The sequence below is a fragment of the Cygnus olor genome, chromosome Z (assembly GCF_009769625.2).
Source record: "Cygnus olor isolate bCygOlo1 chromosome Z, bCygOlo1.pri.v2, whole genome shotgun sequence".
Classification (NCBI taxonomy): domain Eukaryota; kingdom Metazoa; phylum Chordata; class Aves; order Anseriformes; family Anatidae; genus Cygnus; species Cygnus olor.
This window is the reverse complement of record NC_049198.1, coordinates 27,793,414-27,816,379: the sequence shown is the minus strand read 5'-3', so window position 1 is coordinate 27,816,379 and position 22,966 is coordinate 27,793,414. Positions and strand designations below refer to the sequence as shown.

The 22,966-nt window shown below is 45.0% G+C and overlaps 1 protein-coding gene across 11 annotated transcripts in view; it reads right to left on the bottom strand.

The window, feature by feature from the left end:
* The window catches only part of KANK1 (KN motif and ankyrin repeat domains 1), a 127,565-nt gene that overhangs the window by 22,829 nt on the left and 81,770 nt on the right, over positions 1-22,966 (bottom strand). For 7 of the 11 annotated variants that reach the window (XM_040539916.1, XM_040539917.1, XM_040539914.1 and 4 more), the window contains one exon: positions 1,995-4,649. In XM_040539916.1, coding sequence (XP_040395850.1) covers positions 1,995-4,649 — 2,655 coding nt within the window. Of the gene's footprint in view, positions 1-1,994; positions 4,650-5,559; positions 5,708-5,816; positions 6,124-14,429; positions 14,614-22,966 lie in introns of those variants that run through there. The other 4 variants (XM_040539923.1, XM_040539925.1, XM_040539924.1 and 1 more) reach the window with 4 other exon arrangements.

Sequence of the window (22,966 nt, the reverse complement as noted above, 5' to 3'; positions counted from 1 at the left end):
GGAACACATGACTTGTAAAACCACAGAAACAGGCAGCAGGAGTAGCAGATAACTGTAATAAAAAGAACATTTTCAGAATTAATGGAAAGAGAAGGGGAAACATTTCAGGCTTATGATCTCTTCCTATTCTTATTCTTCATGCGTCTAAACTGTTACAACCCAGAACCCGATTTATGCATGCAGTCATAGCATTTAGTTCTCATCAGGGACTAAAAATAAATAGATTTTACACTGAGCATCCACTGCCAAAGATAATGGCATTACACATTAAAATAAAAATATTCCAAAATAATTTTGTCAAGAATGTGAAATCCAAATCCAAGTAAGAACATCTTTAGTAAAATATGATCCATTACCCACCTGTGTCTAAATGCTTTTGAGTCTCTAGACTCCACATTTGATACTGTGCAGTAAAAGTAGGGAAAGGAATCGAGGATTTACAGCTAGTAAAAAGTCTTGTTCACTGTTTTTAAGGACACTCTTGGTGCTTAGTGGATACACTTATTATCACAGTATCATTACTTGCAAGAGCCCAAAATACAAAATGCATACCAGAAAGATGATAATAATATGCATATATAGTATAATATTGAATGTATGCAGACAGGATATCATACATTTTCTTTACTGCTACATGAATGTTGCTTATTGCTTTTCTATGGGAAGCTAAAAATTTTGCTTCAGTACATTTAATGAATGGTTCCATTTAGCACATGAACCTTGAAAATTACCAGATTTACCAAGCTGCCTTTTAATAAAAATAGGTAACTTAAGATAGTAAATAAGCTGGAAGAGCTTTATATAGCAGTGCATTAGCTAATAATATTATGCTCACATTATGCAATATTTACTAAAACTTTTTTTTTCCAGTTCAGCACCCATGATACAGATGCATTGGCACACATTTTTCCCATTTCCCTAACCTCTTGTTTCAGTTACTGTATGGTGAGACCAACAAGACACTATCTAAGTCACTGTTAGTCATTACCTACTGGTGTCCAGTAAGCCAACATTTATGAATTGAATAGTACTGTAGCTGGATTCACCACCATTGTATTACAAAAAGAGTTTTTGTTATTGTTGTTGTGGGGTTTTTTTGATTATTAGACCCCCCACTCCCCACCAACAGCAACAACAACAACAAAACAATATGCAACTTCACCCCAGGGAATAAAGAAATCCCTCAAATTAGCTGTATGGATTTTCCAGTTAATACATAAAATGGAAGGGGTATTTAAATCTCAATTCTTGCCTTTCCTGAGTGTCACCAAAACCTCCAACAGTAATCACAGCTTAGGCCTTCCAAATACGAGGCTCTAATTAGGGATTAGGACAAAAAGAGAAGATGCAAGATGTGGTTTCTCTGAAGCACTCTGGATTTGCCCATTATAAAGCAATCAACACTGCTGAAATGGGGAAAGCACCCCATAGTTCTCTCTCTGACTGGGAAGAACAAGGAATGGATGAAATGGAAGAAACAGTACAAAACCTGGGGATATGTCTGTCGAAACAAGTCAACTTGATACAGGTGTTGAATGTGACTTACAGCCATCAAATCTGTCATTTTAAATTTTTGAAAATAGCAGGCCAAATTTAAAGGAAGGGCGACATTCCAGTTCCACAGACATTAACCTAGATTGCCTTAAGAGTTATAAAATGGAGTCAGCACCTTGGATGGTGGTCAAATTCGGCTTTAGATACTTCAGCTTTAGAACACTTTAGATACCTCTCTTGTATATCCCACACTTAATCATTCAGAGTCGTCATCATTAGGCCATTTAGAGCCTGCTGGACTGGGACAGGTAAAACCACCTCCAGCTTTTGAGTTCCAGTTACCAGTGGTGGGCTGAAGGGAACAATGAACGGGCTCATTCTCCAGCACCACCACCACGTTCTGCATTTCACCAGGGAGAACTAGGTGACAAGCTTCCAGGTGGCAAACCCACCGCGCTAGCAAGGGGTGGCACAAATGTATGTTGGGACACTCGGCTTACCTGACACAGTGCTTCTCTCCACGCACTGTTTCTGAAGGTCCAGGCTCCGCAGCTCCTCCGTGCTGGCGTATTTCATGACGGAGTTGATAGATGTGAGGGTGCTGATCAGCTGCGAATTGAGAGAGCCAATCTGAGAGTGCGGCTCTCCAAAGGCTTCAGCCAATTCACTGTAATTTTCGGCAAGCAGCATCTGCTGCTCCTGCAGCAGCTTCTGCACACGCTCGATATAGTGGTCCAAGCCCGTCCTCAGCTCCGGCGGAGGGAGAGGGCTCTCCAGAAGGCCGCTCACGGACTCGCACACCGGCTCACCCCCAACACCGATGCTCCTGGTGCCAGCGGGCACAACCACCAGCGGCGGGGGTCCACAGGCAATGCTTCTCATTTTAAGCCCAACTAGGTAGTTCTCATTAATGTTTATCTGCCCAACGCCACAGTCTTTGGTTTTGATCGCAGAGGGCTTTTCAAAGCCAGGGTGACTTGAATACAAGGTCCCCACTCCGACCGAGCGCGTTTTAGCGGACACATGTATGTCCTTCACCCGCCCGTCCCCAACGGCCACAGTCCGTGTCTCCACGCTCACCGTGTTGGTCTGCTTATCATGGCTGCTCGGGACAGTGTTGGTGCTGCAGTCTGCCAACACCAGTACCTCCGTACTGGTGCACCGGCTCACCGTTTCCAAGGCAGTGCTGGTATGCTGGCTGGCCGTAGACGGCACGGCCATGACCGTGGCCTCTGCCCTGCTCACAGCCTCTGTGGCTGTCTCACGGGACACGCACTCCTTCGGGGAGTGGACGATCACATCCACCGAGCAGTCCCCGCAGCCTACCGACCTCGTCTCTCTGACCTCCCGCGCCGTCCTGCAAAGACTCAGGTTGCCCACCGACTCCTCCGTGTTGACGCCCGTCTCGCAGACGCTTGTCTCCACACCCACCTGCTTGTCGTACAGCTCCACATGCCTCCCCGTGCACTGGTCCCGCACCTCGGCTCTCTCCCTCACAATCCAGCGGGTCATCAGCAGCTCAGGGCCCACTGCCGTGCTCCGTACCACGGGCCGGCAGGAGGTGCCAATGCTGCTCATCTGCAGGTGGTTCCCCACAGACGAATCGGCGACGCTGACGTGGTCTCCCACCATTTGGTCTCTTGTTGGCACCACGGCTTCCACCGTTCTGCTGACGACAAGGGGCTGAGCCATCGTGGCTTTATCTACTTTTTTCCTAGACCCAGCCGCCTGCAGCTCCTGTTTTAATTTCGTCATTTCCCTGTCATGGGTTGTTTCCTTTAACTGAACCTCCAGTCTATAAATCTTCTCCTTAAGGGCTTCGATGGTCTGCTGCTGAAGCTCTATTTCTTTCTCAACTTCTGTAGACAAGCCAAGCATGGCCTCTGTCACCCCAACCCCAGACTCTCTCATTTCTTTCTCTGTCCCCACAGCTACTTCTCTGCGTTGCCTTGAAGATCTGTTGTATATAACCACGTCATTGATGTTTTCATCAGCGCCAACAGCAACAGATCGGCTCTCTTTTGTCAGGCTTTCTCTATTCGCCCTAAGGTTTGATGGAATCTCATAGTTGCTGTCCTGGATTTTTTTCTCCAGCGCCTGCATTTCAGCAGTCAACTGCCTGAACTCCTCTATCCTCTGAGAGCTCTGCTCCATGCTGTCCATCTCATCCTCACAATCTATGTAAAGTTCTCCGCCTCTTCGGCCCTGAGACAGGTGTTCCCACTGCTCTGCATTTCCCGCACTGTAAGATCGTTTTCTGAAACCATATGTCTCATTTTGACTGGGTTTCCTTTGGCTTTTGAGTTCTGCCATCATGTGCCTCTTCTCTTCCTGTAACACTGAAATTTTGACCTGCAGCACGGGAATGGTCTTGACTTGCTCCTCGAGCTCCTTGAGGCGCTTGAGAGCAACTGCCATTTGTTCCCTGATGTGCTGCAGATGCACTGGGCTCACATTGGTGACCGGGGTGGAAATTCCTGAACTCATCGGGCTGTGCCGGATGGAACTGCCCAAGGAGGAGCTGAAGCAGGCGCCGTAGTCTCCGCTCCCCTGATACCCGTTCTGGAGCTGCTGAGACATATGACCATACCCACCAGACCCCACAAAAGAGGGGAGGGAGCTTGTTGAGCCCATGCCCCCAAAGCTGGAAAGTCTGGGCCTGCGGACATCTCCTGGCGTGACCTGCATCATTCTCTCCTGTTCAAGTCGCCTCCGCGTTTCCATGAGGGTTTTTGTCACATGGAGGTTGTGCCGAGGAAGCTGTGGGGAGGGAGGAGGGAGCTGCTTACTCTCAGGGACGGTCAAGTAGGAGGGAGATGCTTCAAATGAAACCAGTGGTCTCACAGCGACAGATGAGGTTACTTGACTCCTTGCTGCCAAAAAAGACTGCTTGTTCTCATCACTGTTCGATGAAGAGAGAGACTCTGTGGAGGTCCAGCCACTGCAATGGCCACCAGAGTTCTTAGTACCCGTAGAGGCTGGTATTGCTTTCCTCTTCTTTTGGATGTTTAATTTCTTAATGGTATTCCCCTTTTGAATATCATCCACGTACTTGAGGAAATCCAGGTCTAGCTGGTAACCATAAGGCGTTTCCACAAAATAGGGGTCTTTCCGTTCTTTTTCATCTTCTCCATTTATAGCAACTTCCTCTTTTTCTGGAAAAGAAGACACACAATCAGCTCATGGAAAAGAAACCATGTCTGAGCAAACTGGGTGCTACAACACAAGGGCACAAGGGTGGGTGCTCACAGCATGCCCACTGGTGGTGAAACGGCACCTCAGAGGGGACTGACATCCTGCTGATTTACCCTCAACACTGAACCCCAATTAACTTCCTGGATGTTAATCAGCAGGTTTTCAAATGCTGAGAAGTGCATACACGTACAACCACACTGACAACTTCCGTTAACAAAACGGCAGAGAAGTGGCACAGCTTAGTAGTGGTCCCTCCCCGAACCCCCCCAGTCTTCCCACATAACATCAGGCTTTCACACATGCTATGCTGCCACACAAAGACCACAGGACTACACTGTACTGCATGAATCATCTGGAGACCAACTTGTCTGGAGGGTATATTCAAACAGGCTACGGAACAGGAACTCCAACCCCTTCCTTATGCAACCAGTGCCATTAGACTGATCCGCAGCTGTTTCACTGCTTGGAGAACTTCTGCCGCAAGAGCAGCAATACCTGTTCACTCTCTCCTGAGCTCAGGTTAATTTGAGCAGTGTCTCTGCCCCCTTCACATCGTCTACACCAAGCCCCCCCAGCACCAGGACAGACAGCTGGACCCGCTTCCAGCAGTGTCCTTTCACCACTGTAAGAGAAACCGGCATCTGTCTCGCGGTCAGGAAAACTCGCCCGCCCTCCGGACACAGGACTCATCCGTCCCCACAGAAATCTAAATACAACTTCACCAGGTCTGCCGGGCTTCTGTGGGCAGCGTATTTATACACGGCGCTGCTACACAACCCGCTTCTCCTGCCCCACTTGAGAAAAAGAAAAACAACTGCTGGGAGTTAGGAGAGGCGCTGGAGGAATAATAAAAGACCGCCTTCCGGTTACCTGAATTAGCTACATGCCTCTGCCCCCACGCTGCAAATTTTCCAGCCACGTATAGCTAGGCCTCTGGTAAGGCTCCTCGCTGTCCTGGCTGCATGTATCACCAACAAGCTCCCCTTCCACCACAGCCCTGCCTCCCGACTCGCTCATTCTTTACCCCATAAGGAAAAAAATAAAATAAATAAAATAAAAGAGGAAATCCCCCATTAGCGCGAAGGTGGCCGGGCAGGGCACGGTGATTTCAGGGGCTGTGCTCTCACCGCGGTGTCTGGTCCCAGACCAGGATGGAAGAGCAGCAGCGCCTTTCCCAGCTCCACACCGGCTTATCTCCGCGGGCAGGGAAAGGTTAACGGCTTAAAGGCGCAGGACGAGGTGCCTGCACTGCACGCCCCCGCTGCGCGCCGCGCACGGGACCCTCCGGCCGCCACCAGCGCCCCCGGCTCCGTCTCTGTCGCCGTGATTTTTCAGCGCGGCCACACCGGCCCCACGCGTGTCCGATCCCCCCGGGCCGGGCCGGGCAGGGCGTGCTGCAGGCAGCTGTGTCCGACAGTGAATTTAGCTGTGGGTTTTGTTTTTAAATAGCTGGGTTTGGGAAGTCGCGTCCTCTTAAAGGAATATAAGCCTCCGGAGGGGAGAGGGAAAAAAAAAAAAAAAGGAAAAAAAAAAAAAAAGCCAACAACCTCTGCTCACTGCAACTACAGGAAGTGACTTAATGTTGCACTGAAAAGGTTTGGGAGGGAAAAAAAAAAAAAAAAAAAAAAAAAAACAGGCTCCTGTTTTTCCAGTTTCCTTGGCATGCTTAAGAAAAGCTTTGTCTACAGACAGTGTAACTGCTTTCATGCCGATCTTTTATGCTTTTGGCTAGCAGGGGACACCCCCAAGGAGGAGACGGAAGCAGGATGCTGCTCGGGGGAAGCCTACCTTCCCCAGTTGGGAATGGGATGGAGATCGGAGTCAGGCAGGCACCACGACAGCGACACAAGTGGGGCTGACCTGAACACATCGGTATCTCCGTCTTGCAAACGGCAGCATGTGGACAGAGCCTCCAACAGACACAAACAACCCACCCAGACCACATGTTTATGCTGGACAGCCAGTCTGTCCGTATGCTGTGGTATTTACTTATAGATGCACCCAAAATAGCCACCTAAATACCGAAGTGGAAGCAAAAATACATGTATGCACACATACTCCAAGCACATAAGCACACACAGCCCCTTACAGCAGGACTGCCTCAAGGCTGGGCAGGGAAAAAGCCTCCAGAACTCCCACCGGCAGGAGGGAATGAGACAGAGCAACCTCCAAGTTGCTCTTCCTCCCTGGATTCAGTTGTCGGTTCCCAGATTCTCATCCTGGCTCTGTTCTCCACATTCTCCACTGACAAACAATTCTCCACAGCCCACAGCTCCTGGCCCTAGGCTAATCACCCTTCCCCCTCCCCCTGCACACTAAGCTTTGCGCCTACTCTCCCATTGCCTGTATTTTCCTGGGCTTTTTCTACCTTTCTCCCGCACTTTGAGCTTCTCATCCATTTTCTCCATTCATGTCCACACACCTGTTCCACCAATTCTAACCCCAAATCTGGTTATACCCCCATCCCTCATCCTGGGCTTGTTGCTAGGCACTTCACCCAGCCCATGTAAATTCAAGCTCCATCATACTAACTTTACCTGTTCTCTCTTTCTTCCCAGTCCCTTTCCTCTGCTTGTCTCGGTTCTTGTCTTCCTATCCAGCGACATCCCTGATTCTCCCATCACTACACCGGTGTAGTCAGGCAGCTCCTGTAAGCTGTCCCTGGGCACAATGCATAAGTGTTGGATGGGGGAGGGAGAAACGGGCTCTTTGGAAAGTCCCAGGACTTAAGAATTAATGCATCTATGGAAAAAATATTCATAAAACCTCTAAAAAGACATGCAAATTGCATGTTAAGTCATAAGAGCCAAACTGGAATCTCAGATAATTTTTTTGTCCTTCATGGAATAGTATTGAGATTGCTCAACAAAAACCCATCAAAAATAAATAATCAAAAAACCACAGTGACACCGAATCCTTCGCTAAACCTGTCCACAACACCTGCAGGCAGTTAAGTGTCTTCACAATGAAATAAATCCACTTGGTCCTCAGCTTAAGCCGGCAGCAGTAAGAGGACACAGTTCATATCTGCCACTCCACAAGCACGAGGCTGTCTGTGGAGCTGAGTTCGCATATTACTTCTCCTTAAAACAACACAATGAACACTCCACCAACACAATCCCAGTATTAAGAGTTGATCTTTGGAGACATTTCTTGGTGCGTTAAGACAAACAAGGGTCAGGCATGCAATCTGACAACAACAACAACAACAATGCAGCATGCAGGAGCTGCGCCAAGCCTTTGTGCATTTTGCTGTCTCAGAGAAAGGGCCAAAATGGGTGTGCCTGTTAAGCATGGGAACAAAGCAAAATGGATGGCTGTTTTCAGGCAATAAAAGTGGTTTTGTTGCTTTTAAAGGAAAAAATATATATATAATGAAAAGGAAAGGAGCAAACACCTGATAAGTGTCTGATAAGAGAAAGATCTGAGTGCAGACCTTTTTCCTTTCAGTCCTTAGGTCCTGGATGAACCATGGATGCCTTTACCCTCTGACCTTGCTAGGTGAGTACCAAGTGCTATACAAGCAAGTACCTCAGAGATGAATCTCAGAGAAGGCTGTACCTATATGCTCTTCAGGAGGAATGGCAAGCTTGTCTCATGCTTAGAGACCTCAAGTGAGCAAGAGATTCCTACCCCATTCATCCCAAAACACATAGAAGTACAACAGCAAATGCCGGACAGGCCAAATGCTCTTGTTAGGCTTCTTGTCTCATCCTTAGCCAGCTGAGCAGAGACACTGCTATAATTAGAAGGACTGTTCCCCAGTCTCTGTAGTACCTCAGGCAAATTTTAATCACATCGTTGCGTTACACTGAAAAAGTATGTGAAGACACACACACACTTTTGTCTGTGAAAATGTTGCAGACATTGCCATTTTCTTCTGAAATGTCTTTAATTGCAATAAGACATTATGCTTTTAGGCAAGTACCTGTGAAGTAAGATACTTCATAAAGCACAGAGGCCTCATTGTGTTACTGTCATTATTAATGCATTTCTCCAGAAGTATGCAAGAGTTCATTTTCCTCTCCCTACTGCATGATAATCACGGACAGGACACAAGCAACATTTTAAAAATGCACTCTTCTGTTCTTGTCTCCTGCACTGCTGGGACTGGCTCTGTCCAAACATTCCAGTCTTGCCAACTTCCATAAAGTTATATCCTATCCAATGCACTACACAAGAGCATCAGTATATTAAAGTATTGAGTCAGCCCTACCCAAGTCCACACTAATCATGCCTGCTCCCAGACCAGGAGAACTGGAAAAAAACAGGACCTTTAGTTGATGTGCTTGAAGACTTTTGGGGAGAGAGAAGAGTGGGGAATAAAAAATGAGGGCAGACGCAGAGTTTTGGTTCTGCAGGCTAGGAAAGCTTTATTGTAAAGCCACCTTGGAAGGCACAGAAAGAGCAAAGAGAAGCAACTGAAAATGTATTTCTGAAAAGGCTAAGGCACCTTAAAAAATACAGACATCACATCTAAAGCCTTCTCTCCCCATCTGGTTATGATATCTGCTCTAAGGCATTTTTATCTTGGATCTGACTGCTATTAAAGAAGTCTTCTCCATTGAAGTAACATTATGAATAACAGAGTCTCCTTCCAGAGTTATGGCATAAGCCAATTCATAAAGAATGCTGCAGAAGAAAAAGAAAAAAGCAATAGCTGTTGTAAATGGAATAGATGCAGTATTTTTATGTGTTAGCTTCAGTATTAAAGGTTATCTGGAGAAGGAAAAGAGAAGATGGAAAAAAAAAAAAGTTCCTTTTTGATTCTTTACTGCAACAGAAAAAGAGTGGAGGCCTTCCCCCCCTGCCCTCCCCCCCCCCCCTCCCCCCCACCTCCCAATACTACTTTTATTCATTTCTCTCTCTGGTCTTTAGCAGACATAGATGAATATCAGTCCTGACTTCTGAAAAGAACCAAGACACATAACACTGAGCATTTGTTTAAAAGGAAACTGTAGAATTAACAAACATCCTTTCTTTTTCCTTTTCAGGTGTTGGTATTTCAATTAAAGTTAAAAAAAAAAAAAAAAAACACTCAGAGAATAGACATTAGCCTTGCAGCACACCCATTATAACAGGTTTCTTTTGTCATGAAATTACTAGCTCTCCAACAATTCAACCTAGCTCTTCAGTATTTTCACGGGGAGGGAGCGGGACAGGACACATAAAATCAAAGTATCAGATTTTTTTTTATTACTATTATTTCAAGAACTGGTGTGTGTGTGTGTACCTACAGAGATAGGAATTTGTTCCTATAGTTTTCCTAAGGCACAGCAGGAGCATTAGGTGTTTTATTTTTCACTTTGCAGCTAAAACATACTGTGTTGCTGCGAAGCATGCCATAGATGTGGAGCACAGACTGCCTGAGGTGACTGCACATGCCCCAAAAGGACAGTCAAACCAGGAAGCTGCTTGATGAGGGATGACAGACGCTGACACCAACCCTGCAGTTACAGGTGCGGAGGATTCTCCTTGTACAGAGGAACTCCATTTACTGCATGCTTTACCAAAGATATAGATCTCCCTTGTAAAAGTGCTTGCTGCAAATTTATTCTCAAAGAAAAATGAGGTGCAGAGAAATGGTAAAATATCAGTTTTAAGTTTACTTTCAATTTACGAGTCACTACCCCAACTGTGTGTTGACTTTTAAGTCTGACATCTAAATACTCAGTACTTAGGATTGAGGTTTGTGATCAAAAAATGAGGGTAGCAACTTCCCTGGCAATGGAAAGAAAAAGGCTGAAACTACAATGCTGTCTAATAAAGAGGCTTTTCTCTCCAGGTGTGTAGACTACAGCTCAGGTGTCTGTAGCAGCAAGCCTCAGAGAAGTGAATTAAGGACATCACCAATGGAAATGAACATTAGCAGCAGCAGTGTTGAAGAAAGATGGCTCATACAGATGTCTGCAGTGTTCTGTTTACACTGTGAAAGCAAAGACTGGGCTATGATGTCACTGTTACCACAGAACAGTGGTAAAAAAGCGTGATTTAAGAACTGAACTGCTGTCTTAATGCCATACTCTTCCTAGAAGAAACAGACCATTATGGCAATAGAGCAAACAAACAAACAAAACCCACCAAAAAACAAAAGAAATCACAACCACAATGCAAAGGCTGTTAAAAACATCTGAAGTCTTTCCATTTACTTGACTGGGCTTTAGATCAACCCAGTGAGGAAAGTCTCTCTCAAGAGGTTAAGTTCCTCTGATCCTGAAAAATGTTAGTTGCTTAGCGTTATACAAAGATTATTGTAATAAAAACATAATAAAATGTTGATTGCATAGTGTGATAGTAAAAACAATGAGCCAGCTCTCACCTTGCTATCACCAGTGATCAGATGGATGCACTAGCCTGGACGTCCCACTGCCACGGGCTCAAGATTCAATTCCCAAACCACAAACCACTTCTTAAGCTCATTGAGGGCACTGGCTTTTCTTACTTTTCTCCCTTTGCTGCACATTTGCTATCTGTTGCGGACTACTGTTCATGGCTATGAAAAACGGGGTGTTTTGGTGTAACATAGAAAATGCTCAGAATGCTCAGCAGCCTTCTATGCAAAGGCTGTGAATATTGTCAATAGCCTTTTTGATCTTTGGACAGGCATTTTAAGGTCACATGACTTTTTTTTAAAACATGGTTATACGTTTTCTTTCACATGGTAAAAAACAGTTACCTACAGAGTATATATCTGGACAGCATGTAACCATAACCAACAGTTATTTCTGCAAGCTGGCAGCAAAAGCCACCTTTCAAAACCTCCCTCCCTCCCTCCCTCCAGTTTTTCTAGTGTCCAAACCTTTTCCTTGGAGAATTCCTGAACTAAAAATTTGCAGGTCAAACAGAATCTCATTTAAAATATAAAATACAGGATATAAGTAACGCAAATTAATTAACCCTGAATAAAGGACTGACCTTATTTGTAAAAAATCTATTCCTGAAAAAAAAAAAGTGATTGACTATAATGTGGCCCCTTATCAAAATTCTCAAAATCTGCTTTATTTTCTTGACAACTCTCTTATTTGAGCTCTATAATAAGTCTCCTTTTCACCCACTGTCACTTTCTGGGAACAGCTCTAATTCTGGCAGCCCTGTGGCAGGAACATCTCGTACATGTATCACCTCAAGGCCGCTTGCCATGAAAACTCGAAACTAAGAGGCTAGTCTGTTTTTGCTCCCATCCCAGCTTCTGACTCACAGATCCCAGGGGAAATCAAGCTAAGGCTGGCAAGGAAGCAGGGCATGGGTGGGAAGGGGAAGGAATATAGCTGCTAGCTTCTTACACACTGCCCCACCAGCAGTGCGGAAGGGCTGAGCAGAAACCGTGGCAGAGGCTGCTGCTGCTGCGAACAGCATTGCCACTTCTGGGTAGAAACTACCCTAAAAACAGAGTCCACTAGGGTGAAGTGCAGTGGCACAGGTTGGTCTGTGGGTGCACTGTGGCTCTGAGTGCGACCAGCTGGTCCACTGTACAGCGACAAGCAGCAGGCCGCATCCTTGGTTGTGCTGCACTGCTGCATTTTCCTAGTCCTCCTCCTCCAATGCCACCTCAGCCCACCTGTTGTGAGAAAAAAGAGCTTGCCTTACACTGAAAGCAAACCACTGGTGGGGATTTAGATGGCTCAGCCACAAAAAGAAATGCTCTCCCCAGAAGGACTCTCATTTCCTCACAGGAAAGTTAGCGAGCCTCTTGAGTGTCCCTGATAAGAACAATGAAATGAGTTAACAGTCATCCTTTCCTTCTTGGCTTGAAACTAGGTGCATCTCAATCCCATTTACTTGGTTTTGAAAACCAGATGCTTTCAAGGCAAATCCAAAATGGTACAAATCTGTGCTTTCCAAGCGCCTGATTTCATGTACATATTTTTCATCTTGCACTATTTGTCTGCTTGAGAACGGCCCTTCGTCTTTCCCCAAAGCATTGATTTCATTCACTCTCTAGTATGTGCACAGTTACTGGCTCTGGGCACATTTGTGACAAATGAAAACTGTTCACTTAAAAGATGCTTTCCAAATCAGACTGACTAGCAAAATGATGTAATTTAAGGCAAACAGTAAATACCATTCACATGCTCCCTACAGCCTAGTAGAAAGCCTTATAATGTGTCTGCTGACCACAGGAGGAGAGCACTCAGTGTCAGAGCACCATAACCCTCCTTTCTGACAAAACATCCCAGTAAATCCAGGCTAACTGACTGGTTCAGCTGGTGGTGCTGAGGAATATGAGGTAAAACAGCATGCTGTACTTTGCTGCATAGGAGAAACGCCAAAGATCCCCTACATCCCTTGCCAACTCTTGACAATGTGGCATCACTACCTGCCCCACTTTTCTGACACTATGTTACCCCATGTTACTAAATACCACTTCCTCATCACAAGTAAAATCACTCTAGAAGAAAGGATGATGAAGACTGAGGCACGAATACAGGATGGGCTTCACGACGACCCCCCCACCCCCACCCCCACCCCCGAGTGCTTGCAAAGCAGAAGAGGAGCAAACTTCCACATTTTTCCCTTCCTTCACCAGTTATCCCAATCACATCCACACTCCCCATAGCAATGTTGGATGCTAGACAGACCTGTCTATGCCTGAAGACATCTCTTAGTGCAACACTGCATCAGTGTTACGTGCTGCAGCTCAAGCAAAGGCTGTACTAGCTATGAGAACTGAATCGCAGAACAAAAATATTTAGATTTACAATGTCATTGCCTTTCTGTGCCTATAAATCTCTGAAAGGTGAGGAGCAGCGAACAGATACATAGGGCTATTGTAATAGGAGTAACCATCAGGAAAGAACCTTGACTCCTCAGATATAAGCCTGCCATGGTATCTTAAAACTGATTGACAGTTTCAGCTTGATATCACAGCTGTACAAAGGGTGGGAAAAAATGGAAGAATTGTCTTCTACAAGAATGATTCTACAAACATTTGTATTTAGGAGTCCTGAAAGGACTTTATTTTGTCACATGCTTAACCTCCATGAGGAAAATACTTTATGCTGCATAATCAGAATTATATTTCAAATGCCGGGAATTGTTCCCTCCTACCCCCTTTTATACTAATCTAGTACTGATTCCTTGTGTGAGATAAGACATATGCTGCTTTTTGAACTTCAAAAGCATGAGTGATTTGAATATTCCAAGAACACTACGAGTTTTTTCTCCACACTTAAAATAGTTCAGACCAATGAACTAGTTTTATTCAAAAAGTTAAAAAAGTGATAATTGGAGAAAATAAGGAAAACATCAGTATTAGAAGTGATTTTTATGCACATTTTAAGTAACTAAAAGCACTGGCTTAGAGTTGAAAGTCTATGAACAATAATGAAAACAAGCAACTTTAGGAGCAACAGCTAACTTTCTTCCACTTAAAAGTAAATAGGCACAGCACTCCGTCCACTTGAATGCACAGAATGCAGACCTCCAACTAGAAGATCTGCATTTGTTGAAGAAAGGCTCTTTCCTATGTACCAACAAAAACCAAGGGGCTGGCAGAGGTGCATCAAACCAGACCTAAGTGTGCTCTCCCTTCAGACAGCAGCCTAGCAGAATGCTCCTGGGAGAGAACGGAGCAAACACTGCAGTTAGAAAAGAAAAATAAAGAGCACCCAAAGTGAAAGACGTGCATTGCTTAATATACTAAAAAACCAACCAGGGCTGGGTTTCAGCTGTACAACCCATATGTGCCTCCTCTCCCCAGCCACCCCCCCCCCCCCCCGACTTTTTCCCCAATTACCCACACTGTGAGCAGTCGGGAGCCGGTCTCTCACACCTCACCTCTCCTCCTCTATGTGAGGGTTTCGCTTACTGATCCGCTGAGAAGCAATTGTTGAATGTTGCAGTGTTTAATTTTTCAGGAAATTAAGTCTGAAGCACACTTTCCTTTGCCTTAAAGGGAATGCGTACTCCTGACACATCAGCAGGCAGGGAGCCCGGAGGTTGCTACAGAGAATTTATTTATACTCATTTGGAATTTCCTGACAAAATCCTAGCCCGCCTGCTGCCAGCGCAGCTCAGCGCCAGTGTTTTCCTTCACGTCATTTCAGATGGTGCTCAGTGCCTCAGGCTGCTGCTGCTCCTCTCAGGGGTTAAGTGCATGAAATGGTCAGAAGGACAAATGGAACCATACCAAACTGTACACTGGGGAAGAAAAAAAAAAAAGGATATTTTCCTCAGATGAAGCCAGATTTAATCCCCAAGAGGGAATTAAAAGTTCAGGTGACTTCTCTCCTACCCACTCTCTCTCCCCAAGCCCTTCGCCCCTTGCCCCCCTTGTTCCTCACTCCCACGTGTGCACAGGGAGCACAGAAAGGTTCATTGATGTAATTTGCCCAGAACAATTACATCTGTTGTAACTAGCACTGCCTGCAAATCTGCCTGTTAAATTCAATCTGTTTTTGTTTACTCCTCTCAAATCCAATTTATAACTTGAGGGATAAAAATAAAAACTTGATAAAGTTGCACAAACAATCTTCTCTTCTCTGAAACATGGTCAAAGTACATGAGATCTTTTATGCTAGTACAAGCACTTTTGAAATAATGCACAAATATTTGACTTTTCCATATGCAATGTTCTCGTCTCCGGGGAACATGAAGTATAACTCGAGGAAAGAGAACTAGAACTCCAGATGCAAAAAAAAAAATAAAAATAAAATCACTCCTCAGCATCATAAAAAGACTCTGAAAGGCCTCAGCTCAATATCCCTGCACCTCTGCTTACAGTAACAGTTGCTGTACTATAGCCAAACAAGGACTCCAAAAGTAAACGGGCAATGGGAGAGATTAATTTAACAACTATAACAGTCCTAAGACTCCATGGGGCTAAAGGAAATGAGGTGTTACTACACCTTCCATCCAGATTCCCAAGAACAATAAAAAATAAATAAATGAAATAATGGCATGAATTGCTGAAATAATTTCCAAGATCACCGCCGACTGAAAGAGCTTTGCTTGATTGAGACAGAAGTGGGATCTTGCACTGAAGTGACAGGAGAGGTCAGAGTCCTCCACAGTGCCTTCAGCTAAAATGGCACAGACTTCCAACAAAAGTATCTCCTGAAGACTTTTAGCCATGGAAATTTTAGAGACATGTCTAGTGGCTTCAGTGGTATTTAATATGAAGCAAAGTGGTATTTAATATGAAGCAAATTAGTATTTAATACTGTCAGACGTTAGCCTTTGGGCACTGCAGAATCACAGAATGGTTTGGGGTGGAAGAGACCTTAAAGACCACCTGCTTCTAGCCCCCCTGCCCTGGGCAGGGACACCTCCCACCAGACCAGGTTGCTCAAAACCCCATCCAGCCTGGCCTTGAACAGTTGCAGGGACGGGGTATCCACAGCTTCTCTGGGCAACCAGTTCCAGTGCCTTACCACCCTCTGAGTGAAGAATTTCCTCCTGTTATCTAATCTAATTCTTCCCTTGTTTAGTTTTAAAACACCTTGTCCTATCACTACACTCCCTGACAAAGAGTCCCTCCCCAGCTTTCCTGTAGCCCCCTTTAGGCACTGGAAGGCCACCGTAAGGTCATCCTGAAGCCTTCTCTTCTCCAGGCTGAACCACCCCAACTCCCCCAGCCTGTCTTCACAGGAGAGGTGCTCCAGCCCTTTGACCATCTTTGTGACCCTCTTCTAGACTCACTCCAACAGGTCCAGGTCCTTCTTGTGCTGGGAGCCCCACAGCTGAACACAATGTCCCAGGTGTGGTCTCACGAGAACTGGGCCCTCCTTTCTAGGTAATTTTACGTTCATTTCCTTGCATTGTAAGGCATTCATGCGTGTACTATAAGAGCTCCAAAGGACAGTCAGTCCAAAGAGGGGCTCTAGATTTGGCCATCTTGTTACACCTACGGATCAAAGAGATGCTGAATTTTACGTGAATCTGGTTTATTTTGGTTGCTGCTCTAACTACCCCATCCACAGATAAAGCAGGTCTGCATAAACAACTCCTTGGGAACATTTTCCAGCCATGCTTTGAAGTTTCTTGTACAGGACAGAAAAATTCTAGGGTAGCTGAAACTCAACCCGTGCTTTCTGTTGAGAGAAACAAAAGCCCCTCACAGCAAGTAACCATGGTGCACAGCAGACATCAGTGTTACTGGTGGCCTCCTTAGTTTGATCAGCAGGTTCTTCACACCGGTACAGGAAGAACAGGAAAATACATATCTAGTTTTCCGCTGGGAAAAAACGTGACATCCAAGATAAAACTATGAGGATAGAACGTATAGCCAAAATGTTTTTCTTAGGGTTTTGCTGAAACAGAGGAGAAAAAAAAAGAAAAACATTTAATGATTTCATTTTTCTTAAAAAAATTAATAATAATAATAATAATAATAACAAAGGAAAAAAAAAAAAGAAAAAGAAAGAAAAAAGAAAAGACAGAGATATCCTGTTCAGGAAGAACAAATTTTAGCAGCTGTCTCCACATGCACCATGTGTTTATTGTTACTCTGTGGTTTAGAGGGCTTGACATCTGAAAGAGCCCTGCATCAAGGCACGCACCATCAGAGGACTCTCCTCAAAGTTCAGGCTGAGAAAGACCTGCCATAAATGCAAGCAAGAACCCAGAACGTGTATCAGCATTTTGTCCCTAGTCCAGCAAGTCAAACATGGAGGCACATGTCTGGGTTGGCCCCAATAAGCCTGAAGGCAAAAGAGCACACGCGTATTTATTCTCTTGGCCTTTGAGACCATTATGGTGCCAAATAAACTCATTCAGCTACTGTTTACAGTAGAAACAAAACTGAGGTCAGAGCACAGCTCCCCAGTGACCAAAAAACCTGACGTGGTCTGCAGCAGAACAAATGCAAGATTTGGTGTACAGGCAGCCATCCAGCTGGTAAATTCTTATCTAAAAAGCAGGTTATTTCACACCCTGTTTGAAAACAAAAGGCAGAGAAGGCATAATGGATCTGGGAAAGACAAAGGACGTGGTAGAAACAGAGCCCTTGAAACATTTGCCTCCAAGAGGCCACTTCCTCAGCATTGAAGTAGCTCTGCATGGAAGGAATGAAGTAACCTGCCCCAACACAATGGCCGGGGCTAAGGGCAGGGATGGTGCCCAGAGCTTAGCGTGGCCCCATACTGCCAGGTTTACGTTCATACCCCAAAACCACAGCTTTCGCATTTTGCGGAGGGATATATATTTTTGTTTGTTTGTTTCTATTTGTTTAATTGTTGTTGGTGGGTTTGTTTGTTTGTTTGTTTTTGGTTGGTTGGTTGGTTTTGGCAGACTTTGTCAGCTAGTTTCCATTGAACAGTTCAAAGCTAAGTGGCTATGGCCAGAGGTCAGACCCATGACCCATCTGTCCTACCCACCCTCTCCTCCCTAGCAGATGCCACTGGAAGGGCATACGAATAAAACGAACATACAGCAACATTTCTTGTCTCAGTTTACAGAAACTCACAACTTGGAGATTTCCCGAGTTGGGGGTCTAAAAGGGGGCCCGCTTCTAAGATGGGTCAGTGTCAAATCTGTTTTTGCAGGGTGGCTGGAGGTATTCAGTAACTGGATTCAAAATGCTAGACTGCAGCTGATGTGCTACAAGGAGATCTACTGGTCAAGTGCATGGAGACAAAGCTATGGATGATTAATCTGACCCAGTGACTACTCATTGCTCAAAACCTCCATGAAAGGCTATGCAAACTACAAAGTTCCCTCAGTAGTTAGCATCTAACCAGAGAGAGGATGCAATCAAAACATTTGCTTCACATAATCATTAAATGTCCACCTGGTTTAACATAACTAAGAAAGAATTTCAGCTACTTGATTTTTCACAGGTCACAATGCAAGTCCAGTGACCTCTACTCGTGTCCTAATATGACTGATTGGAAAAGTTTATGGGAAACAAATCTTTTTTTTTTTTCCTTTTTTTTTTTTTTTGATACAGATGTGATTACACATACTTGTTATTTAGGTTAGAACTGAGTGAGCTAGCAAGTCAGCTTGCAAATCCCAGCAGGGCTGTACACATCAGTTTTGCTTTACTGTTTTGCAGAGATGAAAGTGAATGATACATTGAACATGAACACAACAGAAAATAAAAAATCATGGATATAAAAGAAAGAAATGCATCCTCAAATCCTGAAATACGTGTACTCTCATGCCCCAGAGATGCAAAGTGAACCTCTGCCTGTTGCAAACTCAAATGCAGGTGTCAGCCTAGCTATTGTCTCCAGGTGCACTGTGAAAACAGCAGACTGAGTCATTCAGGGTCAAGTGTCCGATTCTGCCAGCATGGAAAGTGTCCCAGTCCTACAGTGTTACCCCCAGCTCCCTCGGCTGAGCAGAAGCAGGAGGTGAAGGAAGGAATTCACAGCTTTGTCAGAGAGATGACACAACCTGGTTTTGGGGATCTCTTTGCTTTCCTCTTGGATCAATACTCCACAATAAAACACCATGGGTTTACAGTAACAATTGTTAATCCAGAAATACTGCACTTCTACCCACAATAACATACTGATTATACAAAAGGCTGGGACAGGGAAAAAAGCCACACAAAATGTGGGAGAAAAAGCATGTGCCACAATATAAATAATGAGGACCCATGGACAAGACCACACATCTCTTATTAACATACCATGTAAGCTGATGAACAGTGGTCTCCACTGCTCCTGGTGTCCTGCTCTACAAGGATATGGCCTGAGGCGGTCTGGCTGAGCCATGCACATGCCACTTGAGTCTTGGTATCTCTACAACTTTGCAAAGGGAGAGTAATTTTCCTAGAATTGTTAACTGTGTTTTCCACAGCACTCAAGACAGGTTGAGAGTGAAGGCTCTGATCTTTAAAGGCAGTGCATACCTGTCAGGGGTGGTGGTAGTCAGGGAGCAAAAAGGAAAGGAGGAGCATCCTAGATGGCAGACGCGCTTGTCTGAGAGCAAAAGAAGTGAAAAGAACTGTAACTAATGATGGCAAGAGAGAATGGTCTAAAGGGCGATGCAGTGGATGCACAGCCTCATGAGCACAATCAAGTACTGGTAAGCTTAAAAGCTATGTAACAACCATCTGTCTCCATGAAGCAAAACAGAAGACAGGAGCAGAAATGAGTGATTCTAATTTACACTTTAAACAGAAAAACATACCCATCTAAAGTTAATCACAATTTCTTCTTCTGGAAAAATGGAAAGGAAAGGGAGAAAAGGCTTAGCCAAGGACTTCTTGAAGTTAAAAAATATATATAAATCCTCATAATCCCTTAAAACATGATTTCTCTAATCTAGTCTTTGTGCTTTTATCACATGCAAATGTCAGTCTACTTTTCTAACCACAACCATGCATGTTATTGTACTTGTATTTTTTTTTTTAAGCTGCACATTTTAGATTTGTCAAGTAGCATACATGAGACGTTAAAATTTGGCCTGTTTGCTAGGATTAGACCTGAAATTCCAGTAACAGCAGCAAAGTTGCACAAGTGCACTTTGCTTTTATTATTAAATCTTCTGCAACCCATACAGTGGTGCTCCAGGCAGAGGGGTTGGTTTTGTGTAGAGATGGCAGGAAAGGGGCTAGAAGTACATCAACAAACATGCCCCTCAGCAAAAAATGACTGCTCTAGACCAGCAATGTCTGGTTTACATAGGGAGAACAATCTGTTCCCAATTATCAGTTAATTTGATCCTCACCCTAATCTGACCAAACCTTCAAATCAAGCTATTAGAAACAGTATCCACACCCTCCCTCTCCCTCGTCCTCCTGCTCCCACTTTCAAACAAGTACTGAAGGGCAATACCGGAGTATCACAGACAGGACCGATATGTTGAAGGAAAGCAAAAATATTGTCATGTAGAAAAAATATCTACGAATGCATAAATGAAAAACCAGAAGACTTAATTATATAAAACATGTATTACATTATGAGATAACTAGGGAGGAGAAGTCAAGCAAGAAAAGGGAAGGGCTGTGAGAGGGGGCAAGGGTCACATTACAGCTTCTACAAGGAAGTAGGGAAGGAGGTGAGTGCAGAAGGATGGACTGAGAGGATGAAGGAGGACAATGGGATCACACACAGCTACCTCTGCACATCTGAGCACTTGGTTTTGTTGTCAACGTCTGTGTGAAGAATCAGGTGAAGAAAAAACCTCAGGAGACTAACACAACTGAGCATACGCCATGAAGAATTTTTAAAAAGATAGAGACATGGGAGGGGGAGAGCCCTCTTTGTGCATGGTGGATCTGCTAAACCTCATGTGCTGCAAGGTGCATCTGATGTTGAAAGTCAACCATTGGATTCAATCAATATGGTAAGTGCAATTTCTGGATGAAATCAGAGGGAATTGAAGGAAGAAAGGGGAGGAGGGTCACAGGCACACTTCGTTGTGTCAGCTCAGAGCTGGTCACCCAGGGACACCCTGGCAGGAATCTGCACGCTGCCAACAGGGAGTTGTGTTTCCAGAGGAAGGAAATGGAGATAGAGCAGGATGCCAACGTGGGCAGCCTGAGCACTCCCTCAGCCCCTAGGCCTGCTGTGAAAACATGATACAGGAAGGGCTGCCTTTCTGTTATCTCCAACTCAAAGCCTTACAAATGGCACAAAAAGGGGGAGGAGCGAGCTGGCCACTGCAAGAAGCTCCCCAAGGACTTCTCCTCCAGCAGCAACTCTTCTGCAAGGAACATGTCTAAACACAGGCATTCACAGAAGACAACCAGCTGTAATCAAGCTACTTCCATCCAAGCCATTTCCCTGGAGGACCGTACGCTTTTAAAGGCTACAAAATCCCCTCCCTTTCCCAGGGACACCAGGTACTCTTAAGTTTCATACACGTTGTTCCCAAAGTGCTTTCTACAGGAGAATCTGGGATGGAAGTGGAAAATACCGCAGAACAGTTTTGAAGACAAGATGTACTCTTGTGGGTAAAATGGCCATAGGGTGATTTGCTGAGTTGTGCACTTTTATGTACCTTGAGAATTGAGGGGAGGGAAGGATGAGGATGGAGAGAGAATAATTTTTCAAGGCTAGAAAGTTTATTCTTGGGTTTTTCCTGTGACACACGCCTGCCCCAGTACTGGTGCTTGGCCCTCACCCAAGCCCCATGGGCTGCTCCTCTGCATGCACGCCTCCCACCAGACAGCCACTAGATCAGTGCAAAGTGGTGACCTTCATCGCAAGACCTAAGGGCTTTTATTGCTGAATGGCTGGAGTTGGAAGAGACCTCTGGAGGTCATCTAGTCCAACCCCTCTGCTCAAGCAGGGTCACCTAGAGCAGGTGGCAACTGTTAATCTCCACCAACTCAGTGAGATTACAGGGTACTACAAACAGCTAGGCAGACCTGTTTAGACCCTAGAGCCTTGGCTTTAAAATGAAAGATCAGCACCCCTTTTTGCCTCTAGGGGTGCAGACAGAACACATTTCCACAGGCAGCAGAAGCAGGCCACATGAGAAGGTCCAGGTACAGCCGACGCAAGTACATCTCAGGAGCTCAGGCACTAGGAAAGTGTGCATTGCTCCATGAGCAAGCCTGCATCAGAGATGAATGAAAACAGTCTTCTGTCTAAGTGAGATGCCCAGAAACTCTTAGGAAGCTGCAGCAGATAATCCAGAACAAGACAGACGTTACTACAAGAACTGCAGTTATCTCTGCACACAAGACATACCTTTTAAATCCTTTCTGTTTCTCATCATGCTTTGTCCTTCTGCAAGGCATCACCATCTTCACTTGGCCTTGTGTCTTGGGCCATCTGCTTGCCACCACATCCAATTGCCATTTCTAAGAACTGGACTATCCAGAGGGTACCTTAGCAAGACTGCTACACCCTCAGCTCCTAACCACACTGTTTTACTCTGCCCTTTCAAACTTCTTCCTGCCCTTGTCCATTCCATCAGACTCCAAGATCAGGCCTGAAGGGCATTCTTCGAGCACCAAGTCCCATGGAAAAGAAGGTATATGATCCCTGCTCCTCAACGGTCTGATAAAAGCCTCTAGGTTGTGCAAATGCAAGTCAGTGTTATTTTCAACCATTCTGTTGTGGCAGCACTGCAACCTTGGATTACAGGTATCAACTAGCAGCTGCAGAAGAAACAATTATTAATTCAAGTAGAAAGTTGGCACTGGCTGTAAGATCGTGTGCTGCATCTCCAGCCATCTGTCCTTAAGGCAGATCTGGCATCGGTGAGCATACTGCAGCATACCGATGGAAATTTTGATACGCTTTATGATAAAGCTGATGTGAAATCACTGGAGGCTCACTCACCCTTCACCCCACAGATTTTAAGGTCCCACCCTCGCTTGTTTTTAAATTCTGGGCACCACCAGGGTGACTCACTAGGCGAGGCAGGGGCA